The sequence below is a fragment of the Salvelinus sp. IW2-2015 genome, unplaced genomic scaffold (genome assembly GCF_002910315.2).
Source record: "Salvelinus sp. IW2-2015 unplaced genomic scaffold, ASM291031v2 Un_scaffold1701, whole genome shotgun sequence".
Lineage (NCBI taxonomy): Eukaryota > Metazoa > Chordata > Actinopteri > Salmoniformes > Salmonidae > Salvelinus > Salvelinus sp. IW2-2015.
The window spans coordinates 117,572-134,050 of NW_019943094.1; the positions used below are offsets into that span (position 1 = coordinate 117,572).

At 48.4% G+C, this 16,479-nt stretch overlaps 1 protein-coding gene across 1 annotated transcript; it reads left to right on the plus strand.

The window, feature by feature from the left end:
- The first annotated feature begins 321 nt into the window (after nucleotides 1-321).
- LOC139024605 (uncharacterized) lies at nucleotides 322-4,029 on the plus strand. The gene is made up of 3 exons (XM_070439489.1): nucleotides 322-334; nucleotides 937-1,886; nucleotides 2,992-4,029. Exons 1-3 carry the CDS (start codon nucleotides 322-324, stop codon nucleotides 4,027-4,029), a joined length of 2,001 nt encoding a protein of 666 aa, XP_070295590.1.
- The last annotated feature ends 12,450 nt before the right edge of the window (nucleotides 4,030-16,479 follow it).

Genomic DNA, 16,479 nt, shown 5'->3' on the forward strand with positions numbered 1-16,479 from the left:
AGGGCGATACTGGAGGCTCCGGACTGAAGGGCGACACTGGAGGCTCCGGACTGGAGACCGTCGCTGGAGGCTCCGGACTGGGGGCCGCCGTTGGAGGCTTCGTACCATGTCTCACCCCTGGAGGTTTCTTGCCATGGATCATCACTGGAGGCTTCTTGCTATGGATCATCACTGGAGGCTTCGTGCCATGGATCATCATTGGAGGCTTCGTGCCATGGATCATCACTGGAGGCTTCTTGCCATGGATCATCACTGAGGGTTTGTGCCATGGATCATCACTGGACGCTTCGTGCCATGGATCATCACTGGAGGCTTCTTTCCATGGATCATCACTGTAGGCTTCGTGCCATGGATCATCACTAGAGTGGAGAGACACACAGGAGGCCTGGTTCGTGGAGCAGGGACAACCCTTCCTGGCTGGATACCCACCTCAGCCAGGCACGTTCGAGGCGCTGACACAGGTCGCATTGGGCTGTGCAGGAGCATTGGAGACACCTTGCGCAGAGCCGGCGCAGGATACACTGGACCGTGGAGGTGCACCGGAGGTCTGGAGCGCAGAGCTAGCACAACTCGTCCTGGCTGGATACCCCCTGTAGCCCGGCAAGTGCGGGGAGCTGGACCAGGCCGCACTGGGCTGTGCTGGCGAACCGGGGACACTGTGCGTAGAGCTGGTGCAGGATACCCCGGGCCGAGGAGACGCACTGGAGACCAGATGCGCTGAGCCGGCACCATCCGTCCTGGCTGGGTGCCCACTCTAGCCCAGCCGATGCGAGGAGCTGGAATATAGCGCACCGGATTATGAGTGCGCACTGGGGACACCGTGCGCATCACCCCATAGCACGGGGCCTGACCAGTCACATGCTCGCCACGGTAAGCAAGGGGAGTTGGCTCAGGTCTCCAACCTGACTCTGCCACACTCCCCGTGTGCCCCCTCAGCCAACCAACCAGCCAACACCACCAACCCACCAGCCAACACCACCAACCCACCAGCCCACACCACCAACCCACAAGCCAACACCACCACCAACCCACCACCAACCACACAACCCACCACCAACACCCAACCACCAGCCAACACCACCCACCCACACCAGCCAACCACCACCCAAGCACCACCAAGCCCACACCACCAACCCACCAACCAACACCACCAACACCAACCAACCACCACGCAACCCACCAGACCAACCACCACACAACCACCCAGCCCACACACCAAACCGCCAGCCCACACCACCAACCCCCAGCCCACACCACCAACCCCCAGCCAACACCACCAAACCCACCAGCCCACAACCACCAACCACCACCCACACCACCAACCCACAGCCAACACCACCAACCCACCAGCCCGCACCACCAACCCGCCAGCCCGCACCACCAACCCACCAGCCCGCACCACCAACCCACCAGGCCCGCACCCCAACCCACAGCCAACACCCACCAACCCACCAAGCCACACCACCAAGCCACCACCACACCACCAACCCACCAGCCCACACACCAACCCACCAGCCAACACCACCAAACCACCACAGCCAACACCACCAACCCACCAGCCAACGACCACCAACCCACCAGCCAACACCACCAACCCGCCCAGCCCACACCACCACCCGCCAGCAACACACAACCCACCAGCCCACACCACCAACCCACACAGCCCACACCACCAACCACCAGCCCACACCACCAAGCCCCACCAGACACACCACCAACCCGCCAGCCAACACCACCAACCCACCACCAATACACTACCAACCCTCCAGCCAACACTACCAACCACCAGGCAACAACGACCACCCACCAGCCCACACCACCAACAAACCAACCAGCCAGCCAACACAATCAAGCAACCGCCCGCCAACAAGCCTTTATGTGCATCAGTATAACATTGAGCCTTATATTGTGATCAATATAACATAGATCCTTATAGTGCTATCAGTTTAACACAGAGCTTTATGTGATCAGTTAACAACAGATTCACGCCCCTGACCGTAGATGGCTTTGTATGGTTTCTATTTTTGTTTGGTCACGAGTGTGATGTGGTGGAGATTGCTATGTTGTAGGTCTAGGTTTTCTATTTCTATGTGTTTGGCCTGGTATGGTTCTCAATCAGAGGCAGCTGTCTATCGTTGTCTCTGATTGAGAGCCATACTTAGGTACCCTGTTTTCCCACTTGTGTTTGTGGGTGGGTATTTTCTGGTTAGTGTTTGTTGCACCTGTCAGAACTGTTCGTTGGTCGTTTTGTTGTTTTTGTTCGTGTATTCATTCTTGATTAAAAGTATTATGGATAAGTACCACGCTGCACTTTGGTCCTCCTCTCCTTTTCAAGACGACAATCGTTACAACAGAGCCTTATAGAGTGATCAGTATTAAATAGAGCCTTTGTGTGATCAGTGTAACATAGAGCCTTATAGTACGATCAGTATAACATAGAGCCTTATAGTACGATCAGTATAACACAGAGCCTTATAGTACGATCAGTATAACACAGAGCCTTATAGTACGATCAGTATAACATAGAGCCTTTGAGAAATGCCACAAAGCAGGACTACATATATTTTCAGAACTCTCCTCTCCCATCAATACACCAGAAGCCGTGGTATTATTCAGCGCGTGAAGCCCAGACCTGCCTTCCTCCGAGGCAATTATGTGTGAAAAACATCTCACTGACCTAGTAAAACAAGTGGAAAAGAGAGTTTCTTGTCCAGGAAATTGCTGAATCATACAGTCAGGAAACTACTCTTCTCTTTCTACCTCATTATCACCAATTATAGTTGAAATGACATGACAACACAACTACGCCATAAGAGGTTGGGCTAAGGAGTTAGATGGAGAATGAAACAGAGAGAGAGGAGAATCCTATCAAGACATCGAGGAAAGAACAAGGGTGTGGGAGTGTACAGGTTTTCTGGTGCTATGATGATTCAACCTGGAAGATATCGTTAATTAAGTCTGGCTGTGGCTGTCTTGTACTCATTGTCAAAGCCAGACCCTCTCTACCACCTCTATTACTGGCAGCTTGGTTTAACAGTGTTCACACCACCAACCTACACCACCAACCCGCACCACCAACCCACACCACCAACCCACACCACCAACCTACACCACAAACCCACACCACCAACCTTACACCACAACTACCCCAACCCACACCAACACAACCCGCAACCACCAACCCACAGACACAACCCAACAGCACCACCCGCACCACCAAACCATACACCACCAAGCCATACACCACACAACTACACCACCAACCTCACACACACAAGCCCACACACCAACCCGCACACCAACACAGCACCAACCCACACACCCCACACCGCACACCACCTACCAACCACCAACCACACCCACCACCCACACACCAACCCACCACTACACAAACCCTACACACCCAACCTACACCACCAACCCATACACCACCCAAACTCGCACAGCCAACCTGACCTGCCAACCGCCAACCAACACTTCAGACCTGCCACGCCAAACACCATTTCTACCTTCCACCAACCCACCACCCACAACACCAAACAAACCAACCTATCAGCCAACAACTACCCAACATGCGCAGCCCACAACACCAAACCAACCAACCAGCAAGACACACCACAACCAACCAACCAGCCAGACAACACCCCAACCAACCAACCAGCCAGACACACCACCAAAACCAAACCATACAAACCAGCCAGACAACACCACCATCCAACCAACAGCCAGACAACCACCACCAACAAACCACCCGGCAGCCTAACCACACCACAACCGCCAGCCCACACCCAACAACAATCATCCAGCGTAACCACCACCACACCGCCAGCCCATACCAACAAAACCGCCACAAACCACACAAACCCGGCCAGCCAACCAACACAAACACTAACCACCACCAACCCGAGACCCACACCAACAACCAACTCCAACCAGCTAACCACCAACCGCAAGCCCACCACCAACAACAACTCACCAGCTAACCACCACCAACCCGCCAGCCCACACCAACAACAATCCACCAGCTAACCACCACCAACCCGCCAGCCCACACCAACAACAATCCGCCAGCTAACCACCACCAACCCGCCAGCAAGCCTTCACTCATCGTCTTTATAATTATTTGAGATTGGCACATTTGATTTAACACGCTATTCAATTTGAATGGGATAAACATTGGAAGTCACAATTGCAAACACACAGGCTGCATTAGCGTTACAAATTGTGGTTTGTTTAAATTAGCTTTTGCTGAGAGGACAAAAGGAATTTTGACAGTTGACACAGTTTTTTCCATCCTCTGATTAAACTGTGTTACTGCCTCTGCCCTGGGGGAAATAGCTTGCCAGTCTGGATATTACTATAATAAAGGCTACACACACACACACACACACACACACACACACACACACACATCTGAGTAAATATTGTATGTGTTCATAAGGATTATAACCACTTCAGACTTATCTGTCCTCTCCCCTCTAACTATTCCCCAGGTCGTGGCTGTAAATGACAGTGTGTTCCCAGTCAACTTACCTGGTAAAATAAGGGTAAAATAAAAGTTTATAACAATAATATTGATAATATAAAAACACACATGTGCATGCAAGAACACATGCGCACACAAATCAAATCAAATTAAGTTTTATTGGTCACATGCAGATGTTATTGTGGAGGTAGCAAAATGCTTTTGTGTTCCTAGCTCCAAAAGTGCAGTAGTATCTAACAATTCAAAACAATGCACACAAATCTCAAAGTAAAATGATGGAATAAAATAAATATTCGGACGAGCGATGTTGGAGTGTCATAGACTAGAATACAGCAGAATACAGTACATACATATGAGATGAGTAAAGCAGTATGTAAACATTATTAAAGTGATCAGTGATTCCATGTCTATGTACATAGAGCAGCTACACCTAAGGTGTAGGGATAATTGTCGAGTGGTAGCCGGCTAGTGACAGTGACTAAGTTCAGGGCAGTTTACTGGGTGGAGGCCGGCTAGTGATGGCTATTTAGCAGTCTGATGGCCTTAAGATAGAAGCTGTTTTTCAGTCTCTCAGTCCCAGCTTTGATGCACCTGTATTGACCTTGCCTTCTGCATGATAGTGGGGTGAACAGGCTGTGGCTCGGATGGTTGATGTCCTTCATGATATTTTTGGCCTTCCTGTGACATCAGGTGCTGTAAGTGTCCTGGAGGGCAGGTAGTGTGCCCCCGGTGATGCATTGGGGAGACCACACCACCCTCAGGAAAGCCCTGTGGATGCTGGCAGTGCAGTTGCTGTACCAGGCGTTGATACAGGCCGACAGGATGCTCTCAATGGTGCATCTGTAAAGGTTTGTGAGGGTCTTAGGGGCCAAGCTGAATTTCTTCAGCATTCTGAGGTTGGAGAGGCACTGTTAAACCTTCTTCACCACACTCTCAGTGTGGGTGGACCATTTCAGATTGTCATTGATGTGTACATCGAGTAAGTTTACATTTTCCACCTTCTCCACTGTGGTCCCGTCGATGCAGATGGGGGCGTGCTCCCTCTGCTGTTTCCTGAAGTCCACTAACAGCTCCTTCATTTGTTGACGTTGAGAGAGAGGTTATTATCCTGGTACCACTCTGTTAGGACCCTCACCTCCTTCCTGTAGGCTGTCTCGTCATTGTTGTTAATCAGGCCTACTACAGTTGTTTTGTCTTCAAACTTAAGGATTGAGTTGGAGGCGTGCGTGGCCATACGTTCATGGGTGAACAGGGAGTACAAGAGGGGGCTGAGTATGCACCCTTGCGGGGCCCCTGTGTTGAGGATCAGCATAGTGGTGGAGTTGTTTCCTACCTTCACCATTGGGGGGCGTTCCGTCAGGAAGTCCAGGACCCAGTTGCACAGGGCGGGGTTCAGACCCAGGGCCATTATCTTAATGACGAGTTTGGAGGGTACTATGGTGTTGAAGGCTGAGCTGTAGTCAATGAACAACATTGTTACATAGGTATTCCTCTTGTCCAGATGGGAGAAGGCAGTGTGCAGTGCGATGGCGAGTGCATTGCCTGTGGATCTATTGGGCGGTATGCGATAGTCATTTAGTTCAATTACCTTTGCTTTCTTGGGTTCAGGAACAATGTTGGACATCTTGAAGCAAGCGGGGACAGCAGACTGGGATAGGGAGAGATTGAGTTTGTCCGTAAACACTCCAGCCAGCAGGTCTGTGCATGCTCTGATGATGTTGCTAAGGATGCCGTCTGGGCCAGAAGCCTTGCGAGGATTAACACGCTTAAATGTCACACAAACAATCATTTGACACAGTTTATCAGATTATTGATATCTACTAGTGCTTTACGCAATGTGTAGCCTAAAGTGATTCTCTTTACTGAGCATGGATCATGTAATTACCTCCATCAAGTGACTTTCCCAGAACCACAGGGAAAAACTGTGGCCCTTTGAATCCTGCATCCTTGGCATTGATTGGATGGAAAATAACCAAAATGGACTGCAGACCAATCAATATGAATCCCAACCTACCTAAAGGGTTGGTCCTTTCCTTACGATAGTGGGCGGTACCGAGATGATTTGAAGTGTGACCAAACAGTTGCATGGAGCAGAAGGTGTGTGTGTGTGTGTGTGTGTGTGTGTGTGTGTGTGTGTGTGTGTGTGTGTGTGTGTGTGTGTGTGTATCCCCATTAAGCAGCGAGTCGGAGTCTGAGGCCGAGCCTTCTCTTGTCTCTACTCCTCCCGTTACGAATCATCCAGCGATCATACACTGTTTACCAGGGGGCAGGGCTACCGACTTTAAGGCTAATCTGAAGATGGTGCTGGCTGAAGCTAAAACTGGCGAGTGTAGAGAGTATAGAGATATTGTTATCCACGTCGGCACCAACGATGTTAGGATGAAACAGTCAGAGGTCAACAAGCGCAACATAGCTTCAGCGTGTAAATCAGCTAGAAAGATGTGTCGGCATCGAGTAATTGTCTCTGGCCCCCTCCCAGTTCGGGGGAGTGATGAGCTCTACAGCAGAGTCTCGCAACTCAATCACTGGTTGAAAACTGTTTTCTGCCCCTCCCAAAAGATAGAATTTGTAGATAATTGGCCCTCTTTCTGGGACTCACCCACAAACAGGACCAAGCCTGGCCTGCTGAGGAGTGACGGACTCCATCCTAGCTGGAGGGGTGCTCTCATCTTATCTACCAACATAGACAGGGCTCTAACTCCTCTAGCTCCACAATGAAATAGGCTGCAGGCCAGGCAGCAGGCTGTTAGCCAGCATGCCAGCTTAGTGGAGTCTGCCACTAGCACAGTCAGTGTATTCAGCTCAGCTATCCCCATTGAGACCGTGTCTGTGCTTCGACCTAGGTTGGGCAAAACTAAACATGGCGGTGTTCGCCTTAGCAATCTCACTAGGATAAAGACCTCCTCCATTCCTGCCATTATTGAAAGAGATCGTGATACCTCACATCTCAAAATACTTAATGTTAGATCCTTACAGGGCGATAGTCATAATCTTGATTTGATTGGCCTGACTGAAACATGGCTTAAACCTGAGGAATTTACTGTGTTAAATGAGGCCTAATCTCCTGGTTACACTAGTGACCATATCCCCCGTGCATCCCGCAAAGGCGGAAGTGTTGCTAACATTTACGATAGCAAATTTCAATTTACAAAAAAAAAAAAAGACGTTTTCGTCTTTTGAGCTTCTAGTCATGAAATCTATGCAGCCTACTCAATCACTTTTTATAGCTACTGTTTACAGGCCTCCTGGGCCATATACAGCGTTCCTCACTGAGTTCCTATCGGACCTTGTAGTCATAACAGATAGTATTCACATTTTTGGTGATTTTAATATTCACATGGAAAAGTCCACAGACCCACTCCAAAAGGCTTTCTTAGCCATCATCGACTCAGTGGGTTTTGTCCCACATGTCTCGGGACCTACTGACTGTCACAGTCATACTCTGGACCTAGTTTTGTCCTATGGAATACATGTTGTAGATCTTAATGTTTTTCCTCATAATCCTGGACTATCGGACCACCATTTTATTACGTTTGCAATCGCAACAAATAATCTGTTCAGACCCCAACCAAGGAGCATCAAAAGTCGTGCTATAAATTCTCAGACAACACAAAGATTCCTTGATGCCCTTCCAGACTCCCTCTGCCTACCCAAGGACGTCAGAGGACAAAAATCAGTTAACCACCTAACTGAGGAACTCAATTTAACCTTGAGCAATACCCTAGATGGAGTTGCACCCCTAAAAACATTTGTCATAAGAAACTAGCTCCCTGGTATACAGAAAATACCCGAGCTCTGAAGCAAGCTTCCAGAAAATTGGAACGGAAATGGCGCCACACCAAACTGGAAGTCTTCCGACTAGCTTGGAAAGACAGTACCGTGCAGTATCGAAGAGCACTCACTGCTGCTCAATCATCCTATTTTCCAATTTAATTGAGGAAAATAAGAACAATCCGAAAATTCTTTTTGATACTGTCGCAAAGCTAACTAAAAAGCAGCATTCCCCAAGTGAGGATGGCTTTCACTTCAGCAGTAATAAATTCATGAACTTCTTTGAGGAAAAGATCATGATCATTAGAAAGCAAATTACGGACTCCTCTTTAAATCTGCGTATTCCTCCAAAGCTCAGCTGTCCTAAGTCTGCACAACTCTGCCAGGACCTTGGATCAAGAGAGACACTCAAGTGTTTTAGTACTATATCTCTTGACACAATGATGAAAATAATCATGGCCTCTAAACCTTCAAGCTGCATACTGGACCCAATTCCAACTAAACTACTGAAAGAGCTGCTTCCTGTGCTTGACCCTCCTATGTTGAACATAATAAACGGCTCTCTATCCACCGGATGTGTACCAAACTCACTAAAAGTGGCAGTAATAAAACCTCTCTTGAACAGCCATACCTTGACCAGAGAATATAAACAACTATCGGGCTATATCGAATCTTCATTCTTCAAAAATTTAGAAAAGCTGTTGCGCAGCCACTCACTGCTTCCTGAAGACAAATAATGTATACGAAATGCTTCAGTCTGGTTTTAGACCCCATCATAGCACTGAGACTGCACTTGTGAAGGTGGTAAATGCCTTTTAATGGCGTCAGACCGAGGCTCTGCATCTGTCCTGCGTGCTCCTAGACTTAGTGCTGCTTTGATACATTGATCACACATTCTTTTGGAGAGATTGAAACCCAAATTGGTCTACACGGACAAGTTCTAGCCTGGTTTTAGATCGTATCTGTCGGAAAGATATCAGTTTGTCTCTGTGAATGGTTTGTCCTCTGACAATCAAGTAATTTCAGTGTTCTCAAGGTTCCGTTTTAGGACCACTATTGTTTTCACTTATATTTTTTACCTCTTGGGGATGTCATTCGAAAACATAATGTTACTTTCACTGCTATGGCGGATGACACACAAGCTGTGCATTTCAATGAACATGGTGAAGCCCAAAATGCCCTGTAGAAGCTGTGTTTCAGACATAAGGAAGTGGATGGCTGCAAACTTTCTACTTTTAAACTCGGCACAAACAGAGATGCTTGTTCTAGGTCCAAGAACAAGAGATCTTCTGTTGAAGATCTTGATGGTTGTAAAGTCGTCTCAAAATAAAACTGTGAAGTCTCGGCGTTACTCTGGACTGATCTCTCTTTTGACGAACATATCAGACTGTTTCAAGGACAGCTTTTTTCTATCTACGTAACTTGCAAAATCTGAATCTTGCTGTAAATATTATGCAGAAAAATGATGCTCTACTTTCCGGCTACCCCGGATAAAGACTCGTTCATGCGTCCTAGGAGGGGTGCGTCACTTTGAGTGGGTTGAGTCACTGACGGGATCTTCCTGTCTGGGTTGGCGCCCCCTTGGGTTGTGCGTAGCGGAGATCTTTGTGGGCTATACTCGGCCTTGTCTCAGGATGGTAAGTTGTGGTTGAAGATATGCCTCTTATGGTGGTGTGGGGGTGTGTGCTTTGTACAAATGGGTGGGGTTATATCTTCCTGTTTGGCCTCGTCCGGGGGTATCTATCGGATGCGGTGGTCAAGTTGCTACTGCCCTCGCCACCCATCTCCTGTACTCAGGAGCGGCCTTCCAGTATTTATGTGCTGGCTATATTGTTTTCGTGTGGCGGGGCTAGGGTGTCAGTTTTGTTATATCTGGAGTACTTCTCCTGTCTTATCCGGTGTCCTGTGTGAATTTAAGTATGCTCTCTCTAATTCTCTCTTTCTTTCTTTCTCTCTCTCGGAGGACCTGAGCCCTAGGACCATGCCTTAGTACTACCTGGCATGATGACTCCTTGCTGTCCCCAGTCCACCTGGCCGTGCTGCTGCTCCAGTTTCAACTGTTCTGCCTGCGGCTATGGAACCCTGACCTGTTCACCGGACGTCCTCCCTGTCCCAGACCTGCTGTTTTCCACTCTCTAGAGACAGCAGGAGCGGTAGCGATACTCTTAATGATCAGCTATGAAAAGCCAACTGACATTTACTTCTGAGGTGCTGACTTGCTGCACCCTCGACAACTACTGTGATTATTATTATTTGACCATGCTGGTCATTTATGAACATTTGAACATCTTGGCCATGTTCTGTTATAAGAAGAGGACTGGCCACCCCTCATAGCCTGGTTCCTCTCTAGGTTTCTTCCTAGGTTTTGGCCTTTCTAGGGAGTTTTTAGCCACCGTGCTTCTACACCTGCATTGCTTGCCGTTTGGGGTTTTAGGCTGAGTTTCTGTACAGCACTTTGAGATATCAGCTGATGTAAGAAGGGCTATATAAATACATTTGATTTGATTATATACAGTACCCGTCAAAAGTTTGGACATACCTACTCATTCCAGTTTTTTTATTACTATTTTCTACATTGTAGAATAATAGTGATGACATAAAAACGATGAAATAACAAATATGGAATCATGTAGTAACCAAAGAAGTGTTAAAGAAATCAAAATACATTTTATATTTGATATTCTTCAATGTAGCCACGCTTTGCCTTGATGACAGCTTTGCACACTCTTGGAATTCTCTCAACCAGCTTCACCTGGAATGCTTTTCCAACAGTCTTGAAGGAGTTCCCACATAAGCTGTGCACTCGTTGGATGCTTTTCCTTCACTTTGCGGTCCAACTCATCCCAAACCATCTCAATTGAGTTGAGGTCGGGTGATTGTGGAGGTCAGGTCATCTGATGCAGCACTCCACCACTCTCATTGGTCAAATAGCCCTTACACAGCCTGGATGTGTGTTGGGTCATTGTCCTGTTGAAAATCAAATAGTAGTCCCACGAAGCACGAACCAGATGCCGTAATGCCATGCTGGTTAAGTGTGTCTTGGATTTTAAATAAATCACAGACAGTGTCACCAGCAATGCACCCCCACACCATCTCACCTCCATCTGTCTGCGTCTCACAAAAACACGGAGGTTGGAACCAAAAATCTCAAATTTGGAGGACATATTTCCACCAGTCTAATTTCTATTGATTCTTCGTCCAAGTAAGTGTCTTCTTCTTATTTGTCTCCTTTAGTAGTGTTTTCTTTGCAGCAATTCCATACTGAAGGTGTAACGATGTGCGCTGAGAGTCGGGAAGCAAGTTAAGGGAGTGAGTGTTTTAATAAATGAATTCAACATAAAACAAAACAAGAAACATGAACAATGCACAGACTAAACACTGGAACAGAAACAATAACACCTGGGGAACGAACCAAAGGGAGTGATATATATAGGGAAGGTAATCAGGGAGGTGATGGAGTCCAGGTGAGTGATGATGCGCAGGTGCGTGTAACGATGGTGACAGGTGTGCGCCATAACGAGCGGCCTGGTGACCTAGAGGCTGGAGAAGGAGCACACACGACAGAAGGCCTTATTCACGCATGAGCGGCCCCAGCCACAGGACATTGACCAAAAGACGATCCTGGGGAGCAGGAGCCGACCGGTCACCTCTGCAAAGGCGCAGGAAACCTGTCAATCCTGCTGAGACGCAGGAGCATTGCGACCTAGACCGCAGGAGAGAGAGCATACCTGACAGGACCCCCTCCGCGGCACTTTCGGCTCCAGCCACAGGACGCCAACCCAAGGGACGATCTCGGGGATCAGGAGCAGACCGGTCACTGATGCGCGAGAACCTGTCGCCGGCTGAGGCAGGTGAGGCTGGCGATCTGGATGAGGCATGAGAGCCTGACGAGCCGGCGGAGGCAGGGGAGTCTGGCGATCCGGCTGAGGCATGAAAGCCTGTAGCTGCTCCCGGACCCGACGTCATTCCACCTGACAAAAAAGATAAAAAACACTCCCTGATGATTCCCTTAGGTGAGTTGTTATTCTGTAACGATGTGCACTGAGAGTCAGGTTGCAAGTTCAGGGAGTGAGTGTTTTAATAAATAAATGCAACATAAAACAGAAGAAGAAACACGAACAACGCACAGACTAAACACTGGAACAGAAACAATAATTACTGGGGAAGGAACCAAAAGGAGTGACATATATAGGGAAGATAATCAAAGAGGTGATGGAGTCCAGGTGAGTGATGACATGCAGGTGTGCGTAACGATGGTGATGGGTGTATGTGGGAGTACACCCATCACCATCGTGCCCAGCACTAGTCTCAGTGGAGTGGGAGTGTAGCCCAGTACTAGTCTCAGTGGAGAGGGAGTGTAGCCCAGTGCTAGTCTCAGTGGAGAGGGAGTGTAGCCCAGTGCTAGTCTCAGTGGAGAGGGAGTGTAGCCCAGTGCTAGTCTCAGTGTGGTGGGAGTGTAGCCCAGTGCTAGTCTCAGTGTGGAGGGAGTGGTAGCCCCAGCGCTAGTCTCAGTGGAGAGGGAGTGTACCCAGTGCTAGTCAGTGGGGGGAGTGAGCAGTGCTAGTCTCAGTGGGTGGGAGTGTAGCCCAGTGCTAGTCTCAGGTGGTGGGAGTGTAGCCCAGTGCTAGTCTCAGTGGAGGGGGAGTGTAGCCCAGTGCTAGTCCTCAGTGGGTGGGAGTGTAGCCCAGTGCTAGTCTCAGTGTGGTGGGAGTGTAGCCCAGTGCTAGTCTCAGTGTGGTGGGAGTGTCGCCCAGGCTAGTCTCAGTGGAGTGGGAGTGTAAGCCCAGCGCTAGTCTCAGTGGAGAGGGAAGTGTAGCCCAGCGCTAGTCTCAGTGGAGAGGGAGTGTAGCCCAGCGCTAGTCCTCAGTGGGTGGGAGTGTAGTCCAGTGCTAGTTCTCAGTGTGGGTGGGAGTGTAGTCCAGTGCTAGTCTCAGTGTGGTGGGAGTGTAGCCAGCGCTAGTCCTCAGTGGTGGTGGGAGTGTAGCCCAGTGCTAGTCTCAGTGGAGAGGGAGTGTAGCCCAGCGCTAGTCTCAGTGGAGAGGGAGTGTAGCCCCAGTACTAGTCTCAGTGGGGTGGGAGTGTAGCCCAGTGCTAGTCTCTGGGGGTGGGAGTGTAGCCCAGTGCTAATCTCAGTGGAGTGGGAGTGTAGCCCAGCGCTAGTCTCAGGTGGAGTGGGAGTGTAGCCCAGTACTAGTCTCAGTGTGGTGGAGTGTAGTCCAGTGCTACTCTCAGTGTGTGGGAGTGTAGCCCAGTGCTAGTCTCAGTGTGGTGGGAGTGTAGTCCAGTGCTAGTCTCAGTGTGGTGGGAGTGTAGTCCATTGCTACTCTCAGTGTGGTGGGAGTGTAGTCCAGTGCTAGTCCTCAGTGTGGTGGGAGTGTAGTCCAGTGCTAGTCTCAGTGTGGTGGGAGTGTAGTCCAGTGCTACTCTCAGTGTGGTGGGAGTGTAGTCCAGTGCTAGTCTCAGTGTGGTGGGAGTGTAGTCCAGTGCTACTCTCAGTGTGGTGGGAGTGTAGTCCAGTGCTAGTCTCAGTGTGGTGGGAGTGTAGTCCAGTGCTAGTCTCAGTGTGGTGGGAGTGTAGTCCAGTGCTACTCTCAGTGTGGTGGGAGTGTAGTCCAGTGCTAGTCTCAGTGGGGGGAGTGTAGTCCAGTGCTAGTCTCAGTGTGGTGGGAGTGTAGTCCAGTGCTACTCTCAGTGTGGTGGGAGTGTAGTCCAGTGCTACTCTCAGTGTGGTGGGAGTGTAGTCCAGTGCTAGTCTCAGTGTGGTGGGAGTGTAGCCAGTGCTAGTCTCAGTGTGGTGGGAGTGTAGTCCAGTGCTAGTCTCAGTGTGGTGGGAGTGTAGCCAGTCTAGTCTCAGTGTGGTGGGAGTGTAGCCCAGTACTAGTCTCAGTGTGGTGGGAGTGTAGCCCAGTGCTAGTCTCAGTGTGGTGGGAGTGTAGTCCAGTGCTAGTCTCAGTGGAGAGGGAGTGTAGTCCAGTGCTAGTCTCAGTGGGGTGGGAGTGTAGTCCAGTGCTACTCTCAGTGTGGTGGGAGTGTAGTCCATGTTAGTCTCAGTGTGGTGGGAGTGTAGTCCAGTGCTAGTCTCAGTGTGGTGGGAGTGTAGTCCAGTGCTAGTCTCAGTGTGGCTGGAGTGTAGTCCAGTGCTACTCTCAGTGTGGTGGGAGTGTAGTCCAGTGCTACTCTCAGTGGAGTGGGAGTGTAGCCCAGTGCTAATCTCAGTGGAGTGGGAGTGTAGCCCAGGCTAGTCTCAGTGTGGTGGGAGTGTAGTCCAGTGCAGTCTCAGTGTGGTGGGAGTGTAGTCCAGTGCTACTCTCAGTGTGTGGGAGTGTAGTCCAGTGCTAGTCTCAGTGTGGTGGAGTGTAGTCAGTGCTAGTCTCAGTGTGGTGGGAGTGTAGTCCAGTGCTAGTCTCAGTGTGGTGGGAGTGTAGTCCAGTGCTAGTCTCAGTGTGGTGGGAGTGTAGTCCAGTGCTAGTCTCAGTGTGGTGGGAGTGTAGTCCAGTGCTACCTCAGTGTGGTGGGAGTGTAGTCCAGTGCTAGTCTCAGTGTGGTGGGAGTGTAGTCCAGTGCTACTCTCAGTGTGGTGGGAGTGTAGCCCAGTGCTAGTCTCAGTGTGGTGGAGTGTAGTCCAGTGCTAGCTCTCAGTGTGGTGGGAGTGTAGTCCAGTGCTAGTCTCAGTGGAAGAGGGAAGTGTAGTCCAGTGCTAGTCTCAGTGTGGTGGGAGTGTAGTCCAGTGCTAGTTTCAGTGTGCTGGAGAGACTCAGCACCAGAGAATGTGAGCAGTTGGAAATCCTGATCAACTCTTAGGTGCTCAGCATCCTTTCCAACCGCACTGCTAAAAACCACTCCCTCGCAGGAAAAATACAGATTGATTAAAATCACCTTAACCAACACCCATCTATTTTTGTGACTACCTGGACCTACCATTTTGTTTTGAAATATTGAACCCAAACAATATGATTTGAATTAAAAGTATTTGAATAAACAACATGAAAAGGTGACTATGAAGCTCTCATCATTTCAAATATGCTACATGTCATATTAAACAGCATATAAACACTCTATATAGGTCAGGAGCCAGACAGGGAACCTAAGAAAGAACTAAATTAATTATTTAGGATATATTATTAGCCTTTTATTTTAATAATTTCAATATAGCATACAAATGAATTAATTGTGAAGCATTTGCGAGTGTGACACACCAGGCCAGCAGGAACATTAAGTGCTCAGCATTTAAACAACATTTTGTTGCATTAAATCATTATAGTCTATAAATTGTGCATATAGGCTGTGACTTACTTAGAATGAAATCAGAATTTGACGAAAAATGCATTATTGGGCTCAATCTACAGTGCCTTTGAATTCACTTGTAGATACATGGGTTTGGCCAGAGTCTGTGGCTTCAGGCTCATGTGATGGTGCCTGGAGAGCCGGCCAACAGCAGAGAATACCCTCTCCGTGCTTGCAGAGCCACTGGGGATGCTAAACACCCTTTGGGTCACTCTTGCCAGGCTGGGCAGGGATGCAAAGTGTATTTCTTATTTTTCTGTTGGTAGACCTACATTTTTTTAAACTGAAAGCTCCTTGAAAGAGGTTTTTATTTATACATTTTTTATTTCACCTTTATTTAACCAGGTAGGCTAGTTGAGAACAAGTTCACATTTGCAACTGCGACCTGGCCAAGATAAAGCAAAGCAGTTAGACACATACAACAACACAGAGTTACACATGGAATAAACAAACATACAATCAATAATACAGTAGAAAAATTATATACAGCATGTGCAATGAGGTAGGATAAGAGAGGTAAGGCAATAAATAGGCCATGGTGGCGAAGTATTACAATATAGCAATTAACACTGGAATGGTAGGATGTGCAGAAGCTGAATGTGCAAGTAGAGATACTGGGGTGCAAAGGAGCAAGATAAATAAATAAATACAGTATGGGGATGAGGTAGATTGGATGAGCTATTTACAGATGAGCTACAGTGGGGAGAACAAGTATTTGATACACTGACAATTTTGCAGGTTTTCCTACTTACAAAGCATGTAGAGGTCTGTAATTTTTATCATAGGTACACTTCAACTGTGAGAGAAGGAATCTAAAACAAAAATCCAGAAAATCACATTGTATGATTTTTAAGTAATTAATTTGCATTTTATTGCATGACATAAGTATTTGATACATCAGAAAAGCAGAACTGAATATTTGGTACAGAAACCTTTGT